At 35.7% G+C, this 19,481-nt stretch overlaps 1 protein-coding gene and 1 long non-coding RNA gene across 3 annotated transcripts in view; one reads left to right on the top strand and one right to left on the bottom strand.

Annotated features, from left to right (window-relative positions):
* Positions 1-971: 971 nt before the first annotated feature.
* slkb (STE20-like kinase b) overlaps positions 972-19,481 on the bottom strand; it is a 30,604-nt gene continuing 12,094 nt past the window's right edge. Inside the window, exons 4-18 of the mRNA XM_046837694.1 lie at positions 17,907-18,056; positions 16,352-16,424; positions 16,029-16,223; positions 14,649-14,730; positions 13,592-13,723; positions 11,982-12,632; positions 11,661-11,791; positions 9,639-9,762; positions 9,090-9,269; positions 5,896-6,025; positions 5,546-5,670; positions 4,728-4,919; positions 4,459-4,584; positions 4,223-4,336; positions 972-2,743 (exon numbers count right to left, since the gene is read on the bottom strand). Of these exons, the coding sequence (XP_046693650.1) occupies positions 2,597-2,743; positions 4,223-4,336; positions 4,459-4,584; positions 4,728-4,919; positions 5,546-5,670; positions 5,896-6,025; positions 9,090-9,269; positions 9,639-9,762; positions 11,661-11,791; positions 11,982-12,632; positions 13,592-13,723; positions 14,649-14,730; positions 16,029-16,223; positions 16,352-16,424; positions 17,907-18,056 (2,552 nt within the window). The 3' untranslated portion in view covers positions 972-2,596. The remainder of the gene's footprint in view (positions 2,744-4,222; positions 4,337-4,458; positions 4,585-4,727; positions 4,920-5,545; positions 5,671-5,895; positions 6,026-9,089; positions 9,270-9,638; positions 9,763-11,660; positions 11,792-11,981; positions 12,633-13,591; positions 13,724-14,648; positions 14,731-16,028; positions 16,224-16,351; positions 16,425-17,906; positions 18,057-19,481) is intronic.
* LOC124378160 lies at positions 13,994-18,684 on the top strand. 2 transcript variants are annotated; one of them, XR_006924166.1, is made up of 3 exons: positions 13,994-14,078; positions 17,897-17,985; positions 18,597-18,684. It is a non-coding gene; the product is annotated as an uncharacterized LOC124378160 (long non-coding RNA). The 2 variants fall into 2 exon arrangements; XR_006924165.1 differs by having other exon boundaries at positions 17,897-18,684.

Consider the following 19,481-nt stretch of genomic DNA (forward strand, 5'->3'; position numbering starts at 1 on the left):
CAAATACATAGAATAGAATGCAAAGTACTTGCAGAACTGAAAGCACACAAATAATTGCAGTGTCTCACTGACAGTCAAAAATTCACATTTCCTGACATCTAAATCTGTACATACATTTCATTCATTTAAAACACATAAGATAGAAATATGGTAGCAGTGTAGTGTTTCACCAAATTTCTTTAAACAAAGTTTACTTTTTTCTACTATGAATTTTTGAAGAACAAATTTATTACTACCACATTTTTCAAATCTTGCTCTTGTTTTCTTTTCATATAGAAAAGCTCTGACTTTGTAGTGTATTTTCATATTTGTAGCTTGGGTTTTTTATGTACTGTATACTGTTATACTCATTTACTTTATTTACTTATAGACTTAAAAACCATAACAGAACATAGCTCATAACTTTGTGCATTTAGCTGATGTTTTTCTACTGTGATTGATGTTAATGTTAATGCCAAAGCTAAAAATGTTTAGTTGTTTAGTGTTTACCACTTAAATGTACTGCTTTATGCTTTAAAACTGACTTTGGATGAAAGTGTGCGCTGAACGAATATGCAGAAATGGTTTTCCATATAAAAGTGAAAAATAAAGTTTTCTTTAAAAAAACAACAAAAACAAGCTGATGAGAGGTTTTTTTTTGTTATTAATTAAAACTCCTAGTTTGGTTATTTTGACAGATCAAAAAATTATATAAGTGTATATACATTTATTTAAATTAAATAGATTGAATAATATTTTAAATGTATTAAATGTATAATTTCTATAAATGTATATACATTTAAGTAATTTATAGAAATTAATATAAATTAATGTTTAATTATATAAATTTTTCTTTGGGAGGAATAAAGTCTATTTATTCAGGAGAAATTATATATATATATATATATATATATATATATATATATATATATATATATATATATATATATATATATATATATATCTCAGAGCAGAAAACAGAGGCATTAACATTCGCAACAAATGATTTAATTAGCAGCCCATGAATACATTATACATTACAAAACATTTTTACACATGAAAAGGCTCTCGATAAAAAGAAACGTAGTGAGACAGGAGGATTTGGATGCATAAAATGGGAAACAGTCATCCCTAAGGAAAGTTCATTTAAATGACTGTATTAATAATAATAAAAATCTATATACGGGCAAGGAGTGCTTCCAAAAGAATGTGTAAAAGCATTTTAGAAAATAATGTCTAAGGATTGTAAAATTGTAAAAGCTCCCAAAATATTTAACTTAAATCTTTTCACATCAGCCTGAGAATGATAACAACAAACCTAGATTTCCTTCCAGGTCAAAGTTTCTTTATTTACCTGCCTGAAATAATAATCCATCCTAGTAAGTTAGTTGGCAACTTTCTAGATGTTCTAGCTAATAACTCTAAATAAGTTTGTAGAAAACACACATCACGCTAGTTTATTAATCGCTACAGAAAACAAGCACAAACTCAACCCTGTTCGAAAGTGATGCTTATATCTCAATATCGCTTTTTTTTGTATTTTAAAAAAAATCCCCTCTTCAACTGAAATCATAACTAAATAATGAATTAATTCAGAATCGTAGCTGTTTCTGTTGAAGTATAACTCCCAAATGACATCGGTAGCATCATGATAAAGCTAATAAAAGAAGCTCGTTTAAATTTATAAAAATTTAAAATGTATGTAAGCTACAAAAATATCCTTTAAACTGACTATTAACAGCAAAGAGTTAAAAAAATTATGCACTCATTTAAGAAAAAAAAAAGTTCTGATGTTTCCAGTGTTAAATTGTCAAACAAACAAAAAAATCCATATTGCATATTCTTCTTCAAATGTGTTTTTCATACCACAGTGGTACAATAGCTTTAATTGTGCGTCATTTTGATCTGAAATGTGTAGAAAACAGTACAGATAACACTTGGGATAGACAGAAAATTAAACACAACTAAAGAAAAAACTACACTTGCAGTCATGTGCGGCAGACAAATCAAATCTGCTGTCGACGCTAGTTCCTTCATTTCAACACTGCATTTTGGAAATTGGACAATCGTATCATATAAGTCATATCCTTCATTATAAGATGAAGTTAGATGTTAATGTGTTGTAGAAATTCATGTTTTAACCAACTTGCTGTGTTCTTTAAAAACGTTGTGTAAATGAAAGCGTTTCTTTAGGTAAATTTGATCTTTTAGTCAAATCTCTCTAGGAAATAAAAACATTGAAAGCCCTAACTAGAATTTAAATATTATACAATATTCTTGGCATGAGTTTTAGCTAAACACAAAAAAACCATACAGAAGCTGCCTGATTAGTAAATTGTGAATCTCCATGTATGTATACATCAGTCTTCCCACTGAAATAGTAGGCACAAAACCCTGTTTTATATTGAAAGACCTGCATTTAACCCTGAATTATCTCAACCAAGAGAAAGTTGGCAGCCAAATCAGGAAATGTAGGTGCATTTACTAAAAATGTGTAGTTTGTAGTTGTTTAATGCCTTAAAATGAGACCTACTTGAGTGATATATACATATGGGAGTTTAAATACTGTAGGAAAATGTGTAGTGTGTGTGTGTGTGTGTGTGTGTGTTTGTTTGTGTTAAAACCCGGTGGAGTGAACAGTGGGGACAGGGTAGAACTTGGAAATTCGGCTCTGGTTGGATGGATTAAGGCACTCGGACTCTCCGGTCATCTTGAAGAAGATTTCCTGCTCTTGAAGCTTCCGAGCAAACTCTTCCTCTAATGTCTACACACACACACACACACACACAAACACATCACTTTCATGAAGAAAGGTGGTAGCTCAGGGGTTAAAGCACTGGACTTTGGATCGGAAGGTCACAAGTTCAAATCCTGCCACTGCTGGGCCCTTTGGGTGAGGCCCTTAATTCTGCCTTGCTCAATTGTAAGTCACTCTGGATAAGGGCATCTGCCAAATGCCCTAAATGTTAACATGTTTATAAATCATAAATGCATTACATTTTTCTGGATCTATATACTTAGCAATCAAATATTATTAAAATTAATAGTAGTAGTAAAAAAAAAGTTTGAAAAAAAAAATAATTTCCCCAAATAGCAGGCCACTGAAGATCTACATTTTCTCTATGTAGTGTATGTTTCTTAAAAATCTACAAAGCTTAAAAAAAAAAAAAAAAAGAATCTTTTTAATATATTGAAAGCACATGCATATCTGGCCCTGTTTAATACAAATATTGTATTCCTACTGTACATGCCCCAATATACTGTGCTTTGCATAAATATTTCCCCACATTTTGTAGAGTTCATGTCTGGAAAACATTCATCGTAATTTTTTTGCTAAATTTGCTAAATGCTGCTGAATGTTCAATACTTGTCAGAATAAAGATCGTTGATGTCATCATCAAAAACAATTTTCAAGTCTTGCCACCGATTATCAATCTCATGAACGTCTAAGATTTCACAGGACCATTCTAACACATTTGCTTCTCGAAAACTTTTGCCCCAGACACAAGTCTCTTTCAGATTGGAATAGGTTTTCTTCTAGGATACTCCAGCATTAGGCTCCACCCTACTTGCTCTCAATCTTATCCCTGTTTGTTGCTAATGAAAAAACATCCTCCCAACATGATGCTACCACCACCATGCTTCACTGGAGAGATAATGTTCTCAGGGTGATGAGCAAATGTGTATATTTGCAAAAAATTACATATCCACTTTGTGCCAACTTTGACCAAAACAAAAGAGCCTTTTATCAAACTTGCTCACTGAGTCTGCAACAATGGATTTCTTCTCATCGGTCTTTCATAAAAGCCTTGCTTAGTAAGTTATCTGGGATATGAGTGTGATGTGAACATGTAATTCCCCCATTGGAGATTTGGGTCTTTCCAGCTTCTTGTCTTGCTTACTTGGACACTGATGTTTGTGGACAGTCTCCTCTAGTCCGAGTTAGAGGCCTATATTTTATTAGGCCATTAAATTAGATGTTTTTGGGATGTTTGTAGCTAAACCATGTCTGATGCTGCTGTAATGTTTGTCTTGAATTTTTTTTATATTTCTTTGGTCATCATGATGCTGCAAACTTTGCACCCTTTCACAAAGAGGCGTATTTATATGGAGACCACATGCACACAGGCGAACTGTATTCAGCTATTTCTCTAATGGCAGCTGTTTGCACCAAAGCTTATTTAGGAGTTTTCACAGTAATGGGGTGAATATTTTTTTAATATCCTATATAAGCAAATGGCACCTTTTTTCTGGGCCGCAGTTTCTCTCTCCAGTCCTTCAGCTCGGCGCTGTGCTCCTCATCCAGCTCCTTTAGCTTCTGTGTCTCATGTTCAATGAGCAGATGGCACTTCTCATTCTAATCAATGGACAAATCAGTGTAAGATAATGCATGACTTGTAACGGGATGCTCAAGTGTGTGTATGTGTGTGTGTGTGTGTGTGTGTGTGTGTGTGTGTGTGTGTGTGTGTGTGTGTGTACCTGTAACTGCTGTAGCTCTCTCACATTGGCATCACACTGCAACTGCAAGTCTCTCATCTGGTTCTCATGTTTCTGATGCTGATGGAGTCTTTCATTCTTCTGCCTCTTTTCCTCCTGTGCTGCAAACTATACCACCCACAGACACACAGACACACAGACACACACACACACACACACACACACACATACACACACACACAAACATTAGGTATACTTGACATTTTTTGGATTCCTTCACAATGAATGTCTGGCTGGATTGGATCCTTGACCTGTTTGATCTTTTCCCGCTCCTGGTCGGGGGTGAGCCCAGGGGAGGAGATACGCAGACTCTTTTTAAACATGGCCATGCGTGTCTTGGCATCACTGCGCTGGATCTTGGGAAGCCTGGTCCTCTCCTGGGTCTGTTTTGTCTTCATTTCCTCCACAAGTCGCTGATTATATCGGTGCATCTGCTCCATTTCCTTTAGGGAAAATACAATGCAAATACAAAACTGTTAAGCGTTTTAATAGAATATATTTAGATGATCAGCTTAATGTTAATGTCACAAGCCAATTCTTCTTGACTGGGGTATTAACGTGTGCAATGCTCAAATTATTTAATTATAATCATATTTATCTGTACATAAATAAATAAAGAATTACATTTACACATGTATATATGTATGTATGTATTTAAAAAATCTAAATAGGGTATGTAGTATACACAGTTTACTAAAGGTGAACTGTACAGTGTGTATCTTTTATAAATACTTCCTAATATTAATGGACTTATGGATATGTGGTTCCTGCTGAATTCAATGATTATATGACAATATATAAACTCGATTGCTCTTGAACCGGCAGAATAAGTGTGAAAAATAATGAGGATTCCAATACTAAGGGAAAATATTCAAGCTTATACTTACCATGCATTTAAATCAGTAACCTCATTATACACTGTGGATGGGTTAATACTTAATTTCAGAAATATGAACTAAAAGGAAATATAATCCTGTACTAATTACATACTAAAATGTACATGAAAAGCTGCTCAAACTGTACTTAATTCTCTCGAAGTTAATCACTGACTTTAAAGGTGCAGTCAGACCTTCTCATGTCTTTTGAGTAGCTGGTGCCTCTGCATAAAATACTGGTCCTTAAGTTGCTGTTTATATAGTTGGTGTTTCTCCAGTAGATGGCGCTCTTCTAGCTCCCACATTGCTGCCTCCCGTGCTGTAGACAAATCAGAAGGGTAGACCTCAGAGTTGTATACTAGGGCATTTCCTTTTACCTGTTATTTTGCTTTCACAAGATCACATGACTGCCTCACACCACTGCACTGCACTGTACTGCACTGCACTCACGATAGTACATTCATCAGAACAAAAGTAGCAATGTGTGAATGCCACATGACAGCCATTAAGCGCTTTATACGGCTCAGAAAACAATGAGCCTTACCTCGAAGCAGCTGCTGTTTGTGGTTGAGGCAATCTCTTTCCACGGTGGTCAGCTCACTCTTATGCTGCTGAATAATCTTCTTCAAAGCGCCATCCAGTCCCTGCTGCTGTTTCTGTAAGAACTCCTGCTCCTTGGAAACAGAAATAGGATATAAGTTAGCAGTTTTATCTATTAAATGTTCAGACAAAAAACTCAGAGGACTTAATATTTATACTCGTGTATACTCGTCACTCGTTCTCGCTCAGATGTTTCATTCAACATTTAATGAACATTCAAATTCATAACACTACAAAAAAAGGCAATTGTAGTCCCTGACATAATTTTCCTAATCTGTCTATTAACCTAACGGGAAGTGGCAGTTTAGTGGTTAAGACTCTTGGTTACTACTGAGAAGGTCAGAGTTCAAGCCTTATTTTGCCAAGCTGCTACCCTTGGACTCTTGAGCAAGGTCCTCACCCCTCTGTGCACCAGGGGCGCTGTATCATGGCTGACCCTGTGCTCTGCTTCCTAAAATTGCTGAGATATGCGAAGAAAGAATTTCACTGGTCTGTAAGGTACATATAAATATGATGTAAATAATATTAATAATAAAATAACGATATGAATTTAATATGTATTCACCATATATATATATATATATATATATATATATATATATATATATATATATATATATATATATATATATAAAGCATGTAATCACATTCTTACTTGTGATTAATCGCAATTTAATTGCACATTGTTATCTGTTCTAAATGTACATTAAATTAATACTTTTCAAGTTTTAATACTCTAATCAACATGGGCATAAACAAATATGGATCAATCAAAATAAAAAAAATTCCTACATTACTAATAAAAAGGTTTTAAATTACATTCTACAAAAATATTTCTGCATTCAGTGGCTCGAACCTGAGACAGTGTTGTTGTGCCACTACTCCACTATAACTACAATATTCTCTCACATGCACAGTTTCAACAAGGACAATTTAGCTTCTTTTTTCATTGTTTCTTTTGTATTTATGCATAACATATACAGTGAAACCTCGATACTCGCGAACTTGACACTCGTGACCATAATAGTTTGTGACTTTTCATTTGGAACCGGACTAAGAGTAAGCCACGAGTGGATCAAAAGTTCGGAGTAACATTTTAAAACTGAGTTTGTTCTAATAAATTACATTAAAAAATTTTGAATTTTTTTTATTATTATTGTACTAATAATTGTACTAATAATTTAAAGTAGTTAATAAAACATTTATGACAAGTAATTCACAATTTCTTTTGAGTTTACAGTACAGTACAATTTAAATTTACAATTCCCTTAAAAAAGAAACCATCAAAAGGAGAGAGTCAAAACCTCGCGAGGGGTCACAGAGCATGTCCCCCTCCGGTATCAAGGCTGCACTGTATATATAAAATAATTTTGGTAAATAAAAAAAGTAAACACAAAGTCTAGCCTTTAATTAGCATCACTTCAATAATTAGGTAAAGATAATATACAGTATATGGTGATTTGAAGTGTTAAACTAGATTAGACTAAAAAGGAACTGGTCTCAGATCAATGTTTCACAGCACACGGGTAACACTTACGTCCTGCATTGGGCCGGAGAACAGCGTGCAGGAGGAGAGCTGAAACGACTGTATCATTACATGAGCTACACTCTGTAAAGGTAGAATAAAGCTCTCGATACACAAACACACCAAAGTTCACAGCAAACAGCTGCACCCAAATGCCAAAATGCCTTGCCATGCACATTTCTGACAGGAAAGTGTGAGTCAAACACACTATTTTTGCAACAGGTTGGAAAAAAGCTCGAAAAAAGATGACAGGGATTTAGAATAATGGCCGTAAGGTGAAAAAAGTGGTATGCTCCACAAAATCCTGGAGAGTTAAAACCCTTGACAGTCACACGAGGGAAAACAAACAAGAGTCATGACCCTGTGTTACCTCATCGCGCGGAGTTTGGATCAATTCCTCTCTAATTCGTGTCATGACTGGGTTTCTCACGTGTGAAAGTCTCTTGATCTTGAAAGCAATCCAAATATGTGCAAGTGTAACAAGAGGGAGAAATAAAATAAAAAAATTGTGCAATGATCGTGAATAGCAGATCCAAACTAAATGAGGATGTAAAATAAAGGGGAATTTGGACAATATTTTTACAAAAATATAATCATGAATGATTAATGGAGGACTTTATTTAATAAAAAATGGCACAACAAAATCTTGTAAACAGTTTATACTCAGGTTTCCCACTTGGATACTGTGGACTGAGAATTATGGACATTACACTACATTTCCAAAGGCCAAAGAATCTAAATAAAGTATGTATTGTCTTTGTATATAAACTGAGTTCACTGCATGCCTTGTCTTTCATTTGTTGTCTATCAAAGATTTGTTGACTTCCGCATTTGGTTACACGTTGCTCACGCTCATGCTTTTTTTCCTACAGTTTTTATGATATTTATCTTCACTCATTTCTGCGTTTCTCCTTATTGTCACATAGACTTATGTATTGTGCTTTTCCCTGCTCATAATCATTTGTTAATTCTATGATCCAGTGTTATTCAGCAGAATGGTTTCCTGTTACAGTCTAGTTGTGCAAAGTTCCATAAAGACATGATTTGCCAAGGATGGAGTTACAGAACTTGAGTCTGAATTTAATTTGCATGAGTGTATTACAAAATCTGGTGAAGACTTCCCAGGAGAGTGGAGGCTGTATCAATAAAATTGGGACTAACTTTGCTCCCATGATGTCCATGATATTTGAATAGGAGGATCAAAATGTTCTTATGAGAGTGATGGCTAAGTGTTACTTATAGTACTTTCTTTCGGCTTCTCCCGTTGGGGGTCGCCACAGCGGACCATCCGCATGTTTAATTTGGCACGTTTTTACGCTGGATGCCATTCCTAACGCAACACTCCCCATTTATCCGGGCTTGGGACCGGCACTAAGGCTTGTGCAACCCTAATGGCTGGGGTTGGTTCCCTGACCGTTGGTTCCCAGGTTGTAGCGTTGAGAGCTACGTTGAGAACGTTAATTTAACATTAAATGTTACTCATAGTGTACGAATATTATTTTTAGCACCTTAATATTAGATTTTGACTGAAATAAGTATAAAAATCTGTCTATCCTTTAATTTCATCTTATTCATATCTTTCCCTGAGTCTGTCGAGTTCATGCGGCTTGTACCTCTTTCTTGCGGTTTTTCAACATGTTCTGGAACTTTGACAGCTCCTTGTCCTGTTCTCCTTTGATCCTCTTGGCCTCGTCACAGAGGTGGCTGGTGTGCTCTTGCTCAAGTCGCTCGATAGTATGCTTCTGCTGCCGCTCCATGCTCTCCACCTCTGTGTCGTACTGACGCTTTTTGGTCTGAGAGATGAGCAAACCGAATGGCAGAGGCTTCAGTAATGACAGTATATTATGTAAGGTTACATTACAGTCCAGTTCAGTTCTTGATCCTGATCAGACACTGCTGATTAACAGCACAGGTATCACATGCAGTTTAAATTCAATGTTAATATGAATGCACGTGTAATAAATGATTGTTTCTATGGTAACATGTTTTTCCATTTCCTGACGAGCGGTGAACTTCAAATGGTGTTTGACTGCAGTGAGATTATAATTTGATCCTGAATCAACCCGGGGAATAAAACATAGTGTGTGCACTTCTAATGTCAGTGTAATTTTTAAGTTGAAAATGTTTGTGCTACTTTTCTGTACTACAATACAAACTCTGACCATGGTCTCATGCTCGAAACGTTTTGAGATCTGCTCCCTCTGCTGCTGTAGTTTGTTGCTGAGCTGCTGTTGGGCTCTCTGCTCCTCTTTCTGCAACAGCCTCAGCTCTCTTAGCTCTTGACGTCTGTCCAACACACACACACACACAAACAGCATCAGGGCTGAAGGAAAATGCAGTTTTACAACTTTGTGTGAAATAATGTGTGAAATTTGCCTTGAATCAGCACCAAAAGGACATCCTAGTCTGCCTAACAGGATATGCCCCAACACAGACAGGAAGTACCGGTTGACTGAAGCTTACATCCTGCCTTTTCTTTCCTAAAGCCATTCAAACATCAGCACTTTATTGTTGTGTTGGATGTGCACCCTTCAAAATATTTTCATTTCCATGCCATAAAGTATTTGATACACTTGATTTCATGTACAGGATATAATTTATATTTTCAGTTATATTATTAAACTTATTAATAAAATATAGTGTATTTTGCGGTTGTTGCAGCTTGATATTACTGTCTCTTCCTTATCTTACTGCACTTTCCAGATGTTTTCTGATGGGTGAGGGGGCCTGGGGTCAGATGTTTTCTGATAGGGTGAGGAGGTGAGGAGGGTGAGGAGGGTGCAGTGAGGAGGGTGCAGTCAATGTAACCAAAAGTTGTTCAATAGGGATGAGGTTGGAGCTCTATAGCAGGCTATTCAAGATTTTCCAATCCAATTAATGTAAACCATATCATTATCAGGGGTATTGTCAGTTTATTGTAGTTTAGGAGAAGGGAACATTTAATGCCACCACAGCCAAAGAAATCCCATGCAATTGTGTGCCTCCAGCTTTGTGGTCTAAATTTCTAGTAAGTACCACATATAGCTGAAAAATTCAGGTCTCCCAATACTTTGTCTATACAGTGTATATAACACACAGTTAGGGTTTTGGAGACGAGCACATCAGCTTATGAGTAAAACTCTATGCTCTATGCTTATGCATGAATTCCAGCTGTATACAGAAACTACTCTGTCGTTTGCCGGTTTGACAGTTTAAGTGATAACTTGAATTACCTTGTACTGTGTAAATGTGTCTTTTGATTTTACAATAACAAGTACATTAAAATAAACTATATCTAAAAAGCAATTTGCCAGGTGTCACAATGTTACACCACTTCCAGGCTCAAACTCAATTTCCCATCAGACACTGTGACCTTTAAATATGGCCACCCGACACTCCAACTCCCAGAAGCCACTTGCACATTCCCAATCACATTCATTCAAATCAATCACACCTGTTTCCAATTACGTTTGCCTCACAGACGCAGCTTAAAATGACTCTCATTCAATAAATCTCACTGCAAAATAATACGTTCAGTTAACTTTTTTTCTCTTTACTGTTTCCTAGACCGCGGGTCTGTGTTTTGTTTATGAATTTTTATCTCGTTAGTGTTATCGTTGTTTTGCCCAATTTATGTTGTTTGCTGATCGACTGCCCAACGCTTGTTTCACAATTATGATATATGAATTACGATTTGGATTTGTCTGCCAGGTATTTAATAAACACCATCTTACTGCATCCGCCTTCTTCCACATTACCTGACACACAATTCCAAAAGATTATAAAATATGTTATAAATATATAATATACAAAATATACATTTGCATTTCGCATATGCTAATCCCAGTTAAATCATATATTTTCTTTTATAGAAGAGAGCTAGATACTAAAGTGTACACCCTACTTTTAAAAAAAAAAAAAAAGATTGCTAGTTTACTCTGACAATCAATCAATCAATCAATCAATCAATCAATCAATACCTTTTTTTTCAGCAGACCCTGTACTGTTTCTCCAAAATACCAACAAGCTTTCAGTTCATTTACTCCATAATAACCATTCAGCTTTTCATCAGCAATAGCAGATCTTTTCCAGGTAGATTATTTTTAATAAATCTTTCATTTCTAAAGCTGGTGAATCCTAATTTTACTCTAAACTCATTTACTCTAAAAACACTGAAATAAAGCAGATCTGCTGACAGCGTTCACCTTAGGAATCTCATCTCCTCGTTTATAGTGTCATTATCCGTCACAATCTTGGACGTCGTCACGCTAACTTCGACGCCGTCCACGATAAACTTGCGAGTTTTTTTCAGGGTTTTCTTCTGCCGCTTCTTTTCCTGTTGAAACATGAAAATGCCAAAAATGCTTATTTTAACAACCATTACACCAGAAATAACAAATCAAGAGTCAACAGCCCCTTATAATTTTATATATATATATATATATATATATATATATATATATATATATATATATATATATATATATATATATAATATTCAACACTCCCTTAATTAGAATTCATACCTGTACAGAAGCTGATTCTGCCTCTTTCGATTTGCTTATGAAGCTCGAGATGGACAAATTGAGGTCGATGTTGCTTTTATCTGCTGCTGACCCACTGCCCGACACTTTCTTTTGAAATCTGGGCTTCACAGGACTCTCAGTCTCTGGAGAAGATTTCTCATCTTCTTCTTTTACAGGAGAAGTCGGAGTTATAGTTTTCTCCTGGGGCTCTGCATAAGGTCCTTCAACCTGTTTAATGGAATTCTCTGGTGCGAGCTGGATTATAGGCACATTATCAACAGCTTTGTCCACCATATTATTAACATTTTTCATTTCCCCAAGTGACCCCAGTATATTTACAGGAGATGAAGGTACTTCTGGTTTGATTCCTACCACATTCTTCTGATTTTCTTGTTCATGAGGTTTCACATTGGAAACTAATTCCTTAGTGGATGGTTCTGGTAAGTTTGAGATGTGGTTCAGCTCCAGTGTAGAAATGTCAGGATCGACTGTCTGGTCATTCTTAAGATTTATATGGGAGCTCTTGGGAACACCAAACTCCTCATTTTTTTCCGGAACTGCTTCCAAGATAGAAGGAGACTGAGAAAGTTTCTCATCCTCAGAGCTTCCAATACTGATGTCAGATGAAGCACGTTTGTGTCCAGGTAACAGCTACATGAACGAAAGTGTAAAGCATTTTACCACTGATAATAAAATCTGCTACCAACATCATAATTATCCATACACACAAGCTAGTCATAATTGTATCCCTATATTTATATCTGTAATGTCTTTGTGTTTCTGCCAACTGTTTCTGCAAAGCTGCTTTGTAAGAATATGACAGATGGTTCAGTAAATATTCAAGTAGTCTATTAAAAATACATTTGGTTGTAACTTCTTCTCAGTCTGCTATGTAAGTGAAGTTGGGTTTCTGTTCAGAATTTCGAGTTTCAAACTGAATCTAGTTGCTGTTTCCCATTCAAAGATTTGTTGGGATTTATTTTTTCATTTCGTATTGTTTCTCGAAACAAATGTGCCAAAGTTGCTGACAAGAAAATCCTAGCAAGCAGCCACAAGATCCCTTGTGTGTGTCAGTGGACTTTTTTTCAGATTGGTGTAAATGGTGCTTTATATTTTATACCACATTATACTGCACATGGACACTTTAAGGACAATCATACAAATCACTTAAATATCGGCCATATGCATTTATCCCCATCTAGATTCATGTATATACATATATTTTTTATAGTTTATACTTTTTTTATTTAACTACTTTATTTTTAATCCTTATTTTCTATTCCTATTTTCATGCTTAAATGCTGGACAGTCATATAAAGCATTTCACTGCATGTGAAAAACCAAGGATTTCAGGTGGCACAGGTAAGTGCTATGTAGGCTATGTTTTTCTAAATGTTCCATCCTCCACTTTTGAGTGTGATGAATTTGACACAATATGTCTGACATCTTGAGCCAAAACCATTGTACCTGCTTGATGTAATTCTGAGGTGCGAGCAGAATTGCTGACTGAAAAGCTATTAGGATTCAAACTACAAACATTTAGATCTAGATCTAAGAAAATAATCTGGATGTAAAGATTATTTGCTAAAGGTTTTTTACAAGTCTCTTACCAGCTGTCCCTCATTATCCTCCTCCTCCTCGTCCTCCTTTGACTCCTCGATCTCCTCCGTGACTTCAGCTTTGGCTTCTGCGATAAGTTCTCGTAGTGGTTTGTTATCAGTAACGCTGCTCACAAATGGGTGCTGTTCACAAAAACACAACCTGTGCATTACTACCTGTAAAGTCAATTCAAATATAGTAAATGTACTGTAGCTCACAATACAGCGGAGTTTATGTCAGTGGGATGGGTGTAAGAAAGGATTCCTATTCAGTTGTATTTCCACGCTTCACCACTAGAGGCAGACATACAGTTTACCAAGCAATGACAAGCTACCTATGACATCACAGTGCACCGTCCTCCATCAAAAGTATAAAAGGCCAGAACACCGAGCAGCAGTCGTCACTGACCAGTGGCCATTAGACATTGTGCAACCTGTCACTAAGCACTGACCATTTAGTAGTGGCCTTTCGGCATGCATTCTGCACCAGAATCAATAGGTAGCTTGTCATTGCTTGGTAAACTTTATTTCTGCCTCTAGTGGTGAAGCGTGGAAAAACAACTGAATAGGAATCCTTCTGTACAATGGGGGAGACCATTTTAAAGATGTGGTCAAATTTCTTTGGTAGTTCATAGAGTCTGTGCTGCCATGTGTAGTAGCAAGATTGAAGAATGAAATTCACACATCACAAAGCCACCACCATACTCTTTTCTACAGTTTTTTTACCATCGAAACTGGTTTAATTCAAATGTCTTCGATATTTTGCTCTTTCTGTTTAAACTATACAACCACTCAGCTGCAATGTGGTGTATGAGTGTCTACACGTCAATCACGTCATCTAACATCTTTAAACTCTGGTTATTTGTTCCACCAAGTGTCTGATACTTTGAGAATATAATATTTTTAATCTTTTAGAGATTAGTGTTTGATTACTTTAACAATAGTACAATAGCATCTTACAGGTCAGTGGAATGTGATTAGAAACATCCTTTGTTCTTATGATTTTATGACTGGTATTTGGGTCCACACATTATATCACATTATACAGTAGAAGAATAATGCAGCTCACCTGGAGGAGTTGTGCTGCAGTCCATCGGTTATCTAGATTCTTATCCAGAGCGCGTCTTAGAAAGTCACTGAACTCTGGAGACCTGGGAAACACATTTGGTAAAGATTGATTTACTCATTTTTTTAAAATAATATTGCAATAAGCACTGTATGATGTTGATGAATGCTCTGATGCTAAAATATATGCTTCATTCTTACAAACAAGGAATTGCTTTACTATAACAATAGCTGGTTCCCTAAATTCCCTATGGCAATGTACAGTCAGTGCTTCATCTTCACAGGTTTGATTATTTGTGGGATTTTCATCAATAATTAAAAAACTTTTGTAGTTTTGTATTTCATAAAATATATTTATTAATAATACTGTATTGCATTACATAGTGTATGTGTAGAATTATGCCTCTCTTTCATTTTGTTTGTGAGCCTATAATGTTCATTCTTTCTAAAGCATACTAATGCAGTCTACTCTTTTACATTTTTGTGTGTGCTAAATATGGGGCCTAACGATATTTACTGTTTTTCCACATCTTCAAGAGATCTGGAGGGCGAGAGTAATTTGCTTTGGGAAATGAATTTGGACAATATTGCTTTATCCTTACTGCTGATGTTTTTGTTATTCTAAATTAGCAATGTTACTACACAGACTTTATTAGCTTATATTAAGTTCTTCTGTTCAATCTGGTTCAAGAAGACCTAATATATACAGTATTGTGCAGAAGTCTTATGCCAACATTAGATTTCTTGTTTCAGCAATAGTTTAATGAGCATACATAATTATTTTTCAGTCTCTTTCCTAGAACACAACCAGGATTACAGGACATTTATATGCAGTATAAAAAAACAGCTTTTATAGGCTGAATCGGCAAGTATTTAGTGTGAGGTCTCGTTACTCTTCGGTAATAGCAGGAACCTGGCTCTCGTAAACCTTAACGAAATAGAGCCATAATTAATGCCTTTGCTGACACCTGTGTTTGTCCTACTATTTTATAGCAAAATTAATACTGTGAAAAAGGTCTCATACACCAGGTTTGTGCGAGACATGCATGAGTTTTCCATACACATGTTGTATGACTTCATGATTCATCAGAAGCTTACTAATAAGATCCAGTTTCATTCACATCATTTCATTAAAAATGGCGAATATCACAGCATTTTAAATTCATACTTTATATACAGCCTTTAAAACAGTTCTGTATATAGATACTTATCTTAGAATACATTACGTCTGTTTAAACCTATTTAAATTAATACAAGCAGTCAAACAGGCTATTAACTACAAAGACCCAATTTGGAGATAATAAATTTCCACGGCTGGATGTTTCCATTTGTTCCCTTTGTTAATATTTGCAGGATAAGCTCACTGCCTCTCATTTCCTCTCACCACTTGGAAGGCTGCATAAGTGTGGGCGGGTCGGCCTTGGCGATTTTCAACAGCACTCTCATGGGGTTCATCTCATGATTCGGCGGCTCAATCTGAGCCATCTCAATCAGGGTAACACCGAGGGACCAGATATCTGCCTTGTAGTCATATGGCCGGTCCTTTGAAGTCTCACACATCACCACCTCTGGCGCCATCCTGAGTGCGTGTTTGGGTGTATGACAAAATTCCAAAATGATATAAAAAAAAGGATTGGAAACAGTTTAATAATACTGTACAGATTGAAATTTTATGTTTATAACACGTTCTTTTTTTTCATGGTTTACCAGTATGGGGTTCCAATGAAGGAGTCTCGTCTCTGGAGTGTTTTAGTGTTTTTGGCTGAAACCCCAAAATCCGCTGGGGAGAGAAAAAACAAAACAGTTTTTTAGGTATATATTCCAGAGACAGAGAAAATCTAGCCTGCCATGTGTCTGTTTCAAACATTTAATTTAAAGTAAATAAACAAGTTAAAACAACAAATACTCTCCTACAAATCTAATGCAGCACAATACTGCTGGACACTTTGTCAACAACCCTATAAAATGGCTTGAGAGTATTTCCTTTTGAAACCAGAAATCCAAGAAGACTAGACATCAGAGGTGCCCAAACTTTTTCCTATGAAGGAACAAAAATCAAACTTGATTGAGGCTCATGGGCCGAATATAAATAGTACATTATATCAAACATTATATTAAAATTAAAGTTGCCATGGTTCCTATTATTTATGATTTACTAGTATAATAATATTAATAAATTAAATATATATAAAAATATATATATTACTAGTAAACATTAATTAGTAATATGATTAACTAATGCAGTTTTTTAAGTTCTAGTTTATTAAACCTTAGAGAACAATAAAAAACAATCCAATTTATTAGAGTTCAATGCCTATAATGAAACTGGTCTTTATTTAAAAAAAAAATGTTTTCCTGACTTTTTTTTGCCTCTTCTTCTTCTTTATGGCAGTACCAGTGCTAAAAAAATTAAATCGTATTCCACCAGCAAACACACACTAAACAGGATAACGCACAGTCAAAAACACATGCACAAAACCATGTTTCCTGCTAACAAGCTGCTTATATTAACAAGACCCACCCCTAAGAGCAAGACATTTTAGTGAACATTAAATTGGAAGAAAACAACACAAGGGGAGGACATTAAGGGAGGACTAGTCATTAAGATATGGTATCATAATGGTGTCTATAACACCAATTTAAGACAATTTCACTTGGATTTTAAAAGTATCATCGAATCTCACTCATGCTTCAGATTATACCTTGTTTTACTACCATACAAAAACAATCACAAGCAGCAAAAGCATCTAAATTATGATTGTTAAAAAATCCCCTTGATGGCTTCCTAACATTGATCTTCTCTCTCTATCTCTGTGGCTGTTTGACGTTGCATCACAGCTCAGAGTGACTCACTCATTACAATACAGTTCCAGAAAACGGCATGTGTGTTTACCCAATAATACCACTGAAAGGTGCTTGTGCCTAAAAGATAGCAGTCAGTATCATTTTGGCCTGTTGATGGAAGATATAAAAACTGAGAAGACTTGATGTTATGAGTCACTACAGACAAACAATATAGAACAGACACAATAGCTAGTAGATTTGTCTAGGAGCTAATCAATGTATGAATGTAAATGCAGTTCAGTTCAACTAATTGATAAAAATAAAAACATGCTTTTATGAAAATGATTTAACCCAAGCTCATTAGACCACAGAGCAGCTAGAGAGAATGTTTTTCCCTTACTGGTGTGCTTGCTGATGTAATGCCATTAATTAAGTAAGTAAACCCCAATCCCCCTTTTCCACACACAGAGATACACACCAAGTTTGACTTGACCATCAAGCATGAGCAGGATGTTTCCAGCCTTCAGGTCTCGGTGGATGACTTTGTTCTCATGAAGGTAGAGCAGCGCATCTAGAGTCTGCTTGCATATTACCCTGATCTGCGGCTCAGTCAGCGGCCTCTCCAACTCTACACACACAGATACACACACACACACGTACTGAACATGCGTACATGTTTATATAAAAAAAAAAAAGTCATCCACATTTTCCAAACAACACATCTTTGTGGAAGGAAAAAACACATGGAAAGCACCATTAAAGCCCAGATAAGGTTTTGTCAGGAAATTTGAGCCAAGCTGACATTACACCATTAAAAAAAAAAAATCTATGGATGAATGAACTAGAAAAAACATGTAATAAATACACATTTATAAAATCAGATTCAAACATGCAAGCTAACTCGCGTTCACAAACAGCGACACACACATTAATTACATCACTGGGTTTTTACAAATCATGATTCACAAATGCGGAACGCAATGCATAAATACGTGTGTCAATTTCTGTTTTCGCATTTATAAACTCATTAATGAAGCTGGGACGGATTTGTGTATGTCTACACTGTGCAACATTATTGACTGACTGTAATTCACAAATTATAATTTTTGTCAGATATGGCTTTTTAATCCAGCCCCTCATAATGTGCTTTGCTTAATACTTTGCACAGTTTCATCATTCCAAGATGGCGACATAATCAGACTTTTGGTTCTTTGGTTGGGGGGGATACAAATGCAAATAAAGTCCTTCTCAAATCACTTTTCTGCCTTAGAAACTGTACCAGATTTACACTGTATGGATTAAAGTTTCTGAACACCACATCATAAGATTTATATGTGCTTTTTGGAAATCCAAATGCGCAATTCGTCCGCATTTGCTTATAACAACTTCCACTCCTGGAAGATGTTCCACTAGATTTTAGAGTGTGGTACATAAATGTATGGTGAGAAAGCCTTCAATTTCCATTTAATCCCAAAGCTATTTAAGAGTCTTGTAGTCAGAGCTCTATACCAGGCCACTAAAGATCTTCTACTCAAACCCATGTAAAGCATACCTTCATAGAAATGGAAATTTCTAGCTATAGCATCCAGAAAAACGCCAACACATTTGTGTGCCTCCAACATGGTACAATTTGGCGCAGAACCAGATAAAGCTAAATAAGTCAGGTGTCCCAATACTTTTGTCCAAAAAGTGTATACCACCAGGTGTTTGGAGAGAAAAAAACTGTTGCTCATCAGTTTTTAATTCAAATATACACACTAAAGTTTCCACACAGAAAAAGAGCCAGGAGGGAAATTCACTTTCTGTCTTCCGATTCTAGAAATAAGATTTAAAACGTTGTTTTTTAGTCACTATCTAATTATTCATTAGCATTTCTAAAGATTAGATAGAACCTTTAATGTAAGGCATTTAAAAAAATGTTTTTTTGGAAAATTAGTTACCTAATATAGTTAAATATTAGATAGGTCAAACATACATTGCTAGAGTTTATTTCGTATTGATGAACGTGATCTTTGATTATCCATGACAGTATGCGAGATTGCTGTATCTTTCA

Source organism: Silurus meridionalis, chromosome 24, assembly GCF_014805685.1.
Source record: "Silurus meridionalis isolate SWU-2019-XX chromosome 24, ASM1480568v1, whole genome shotgun sequence".
Lineage (NCBI taxonomy): Eukaryota > Metazoa > Chordata > Actinopteri > Siluriformes > Siluridae > Silurus > Silurus meridionalis.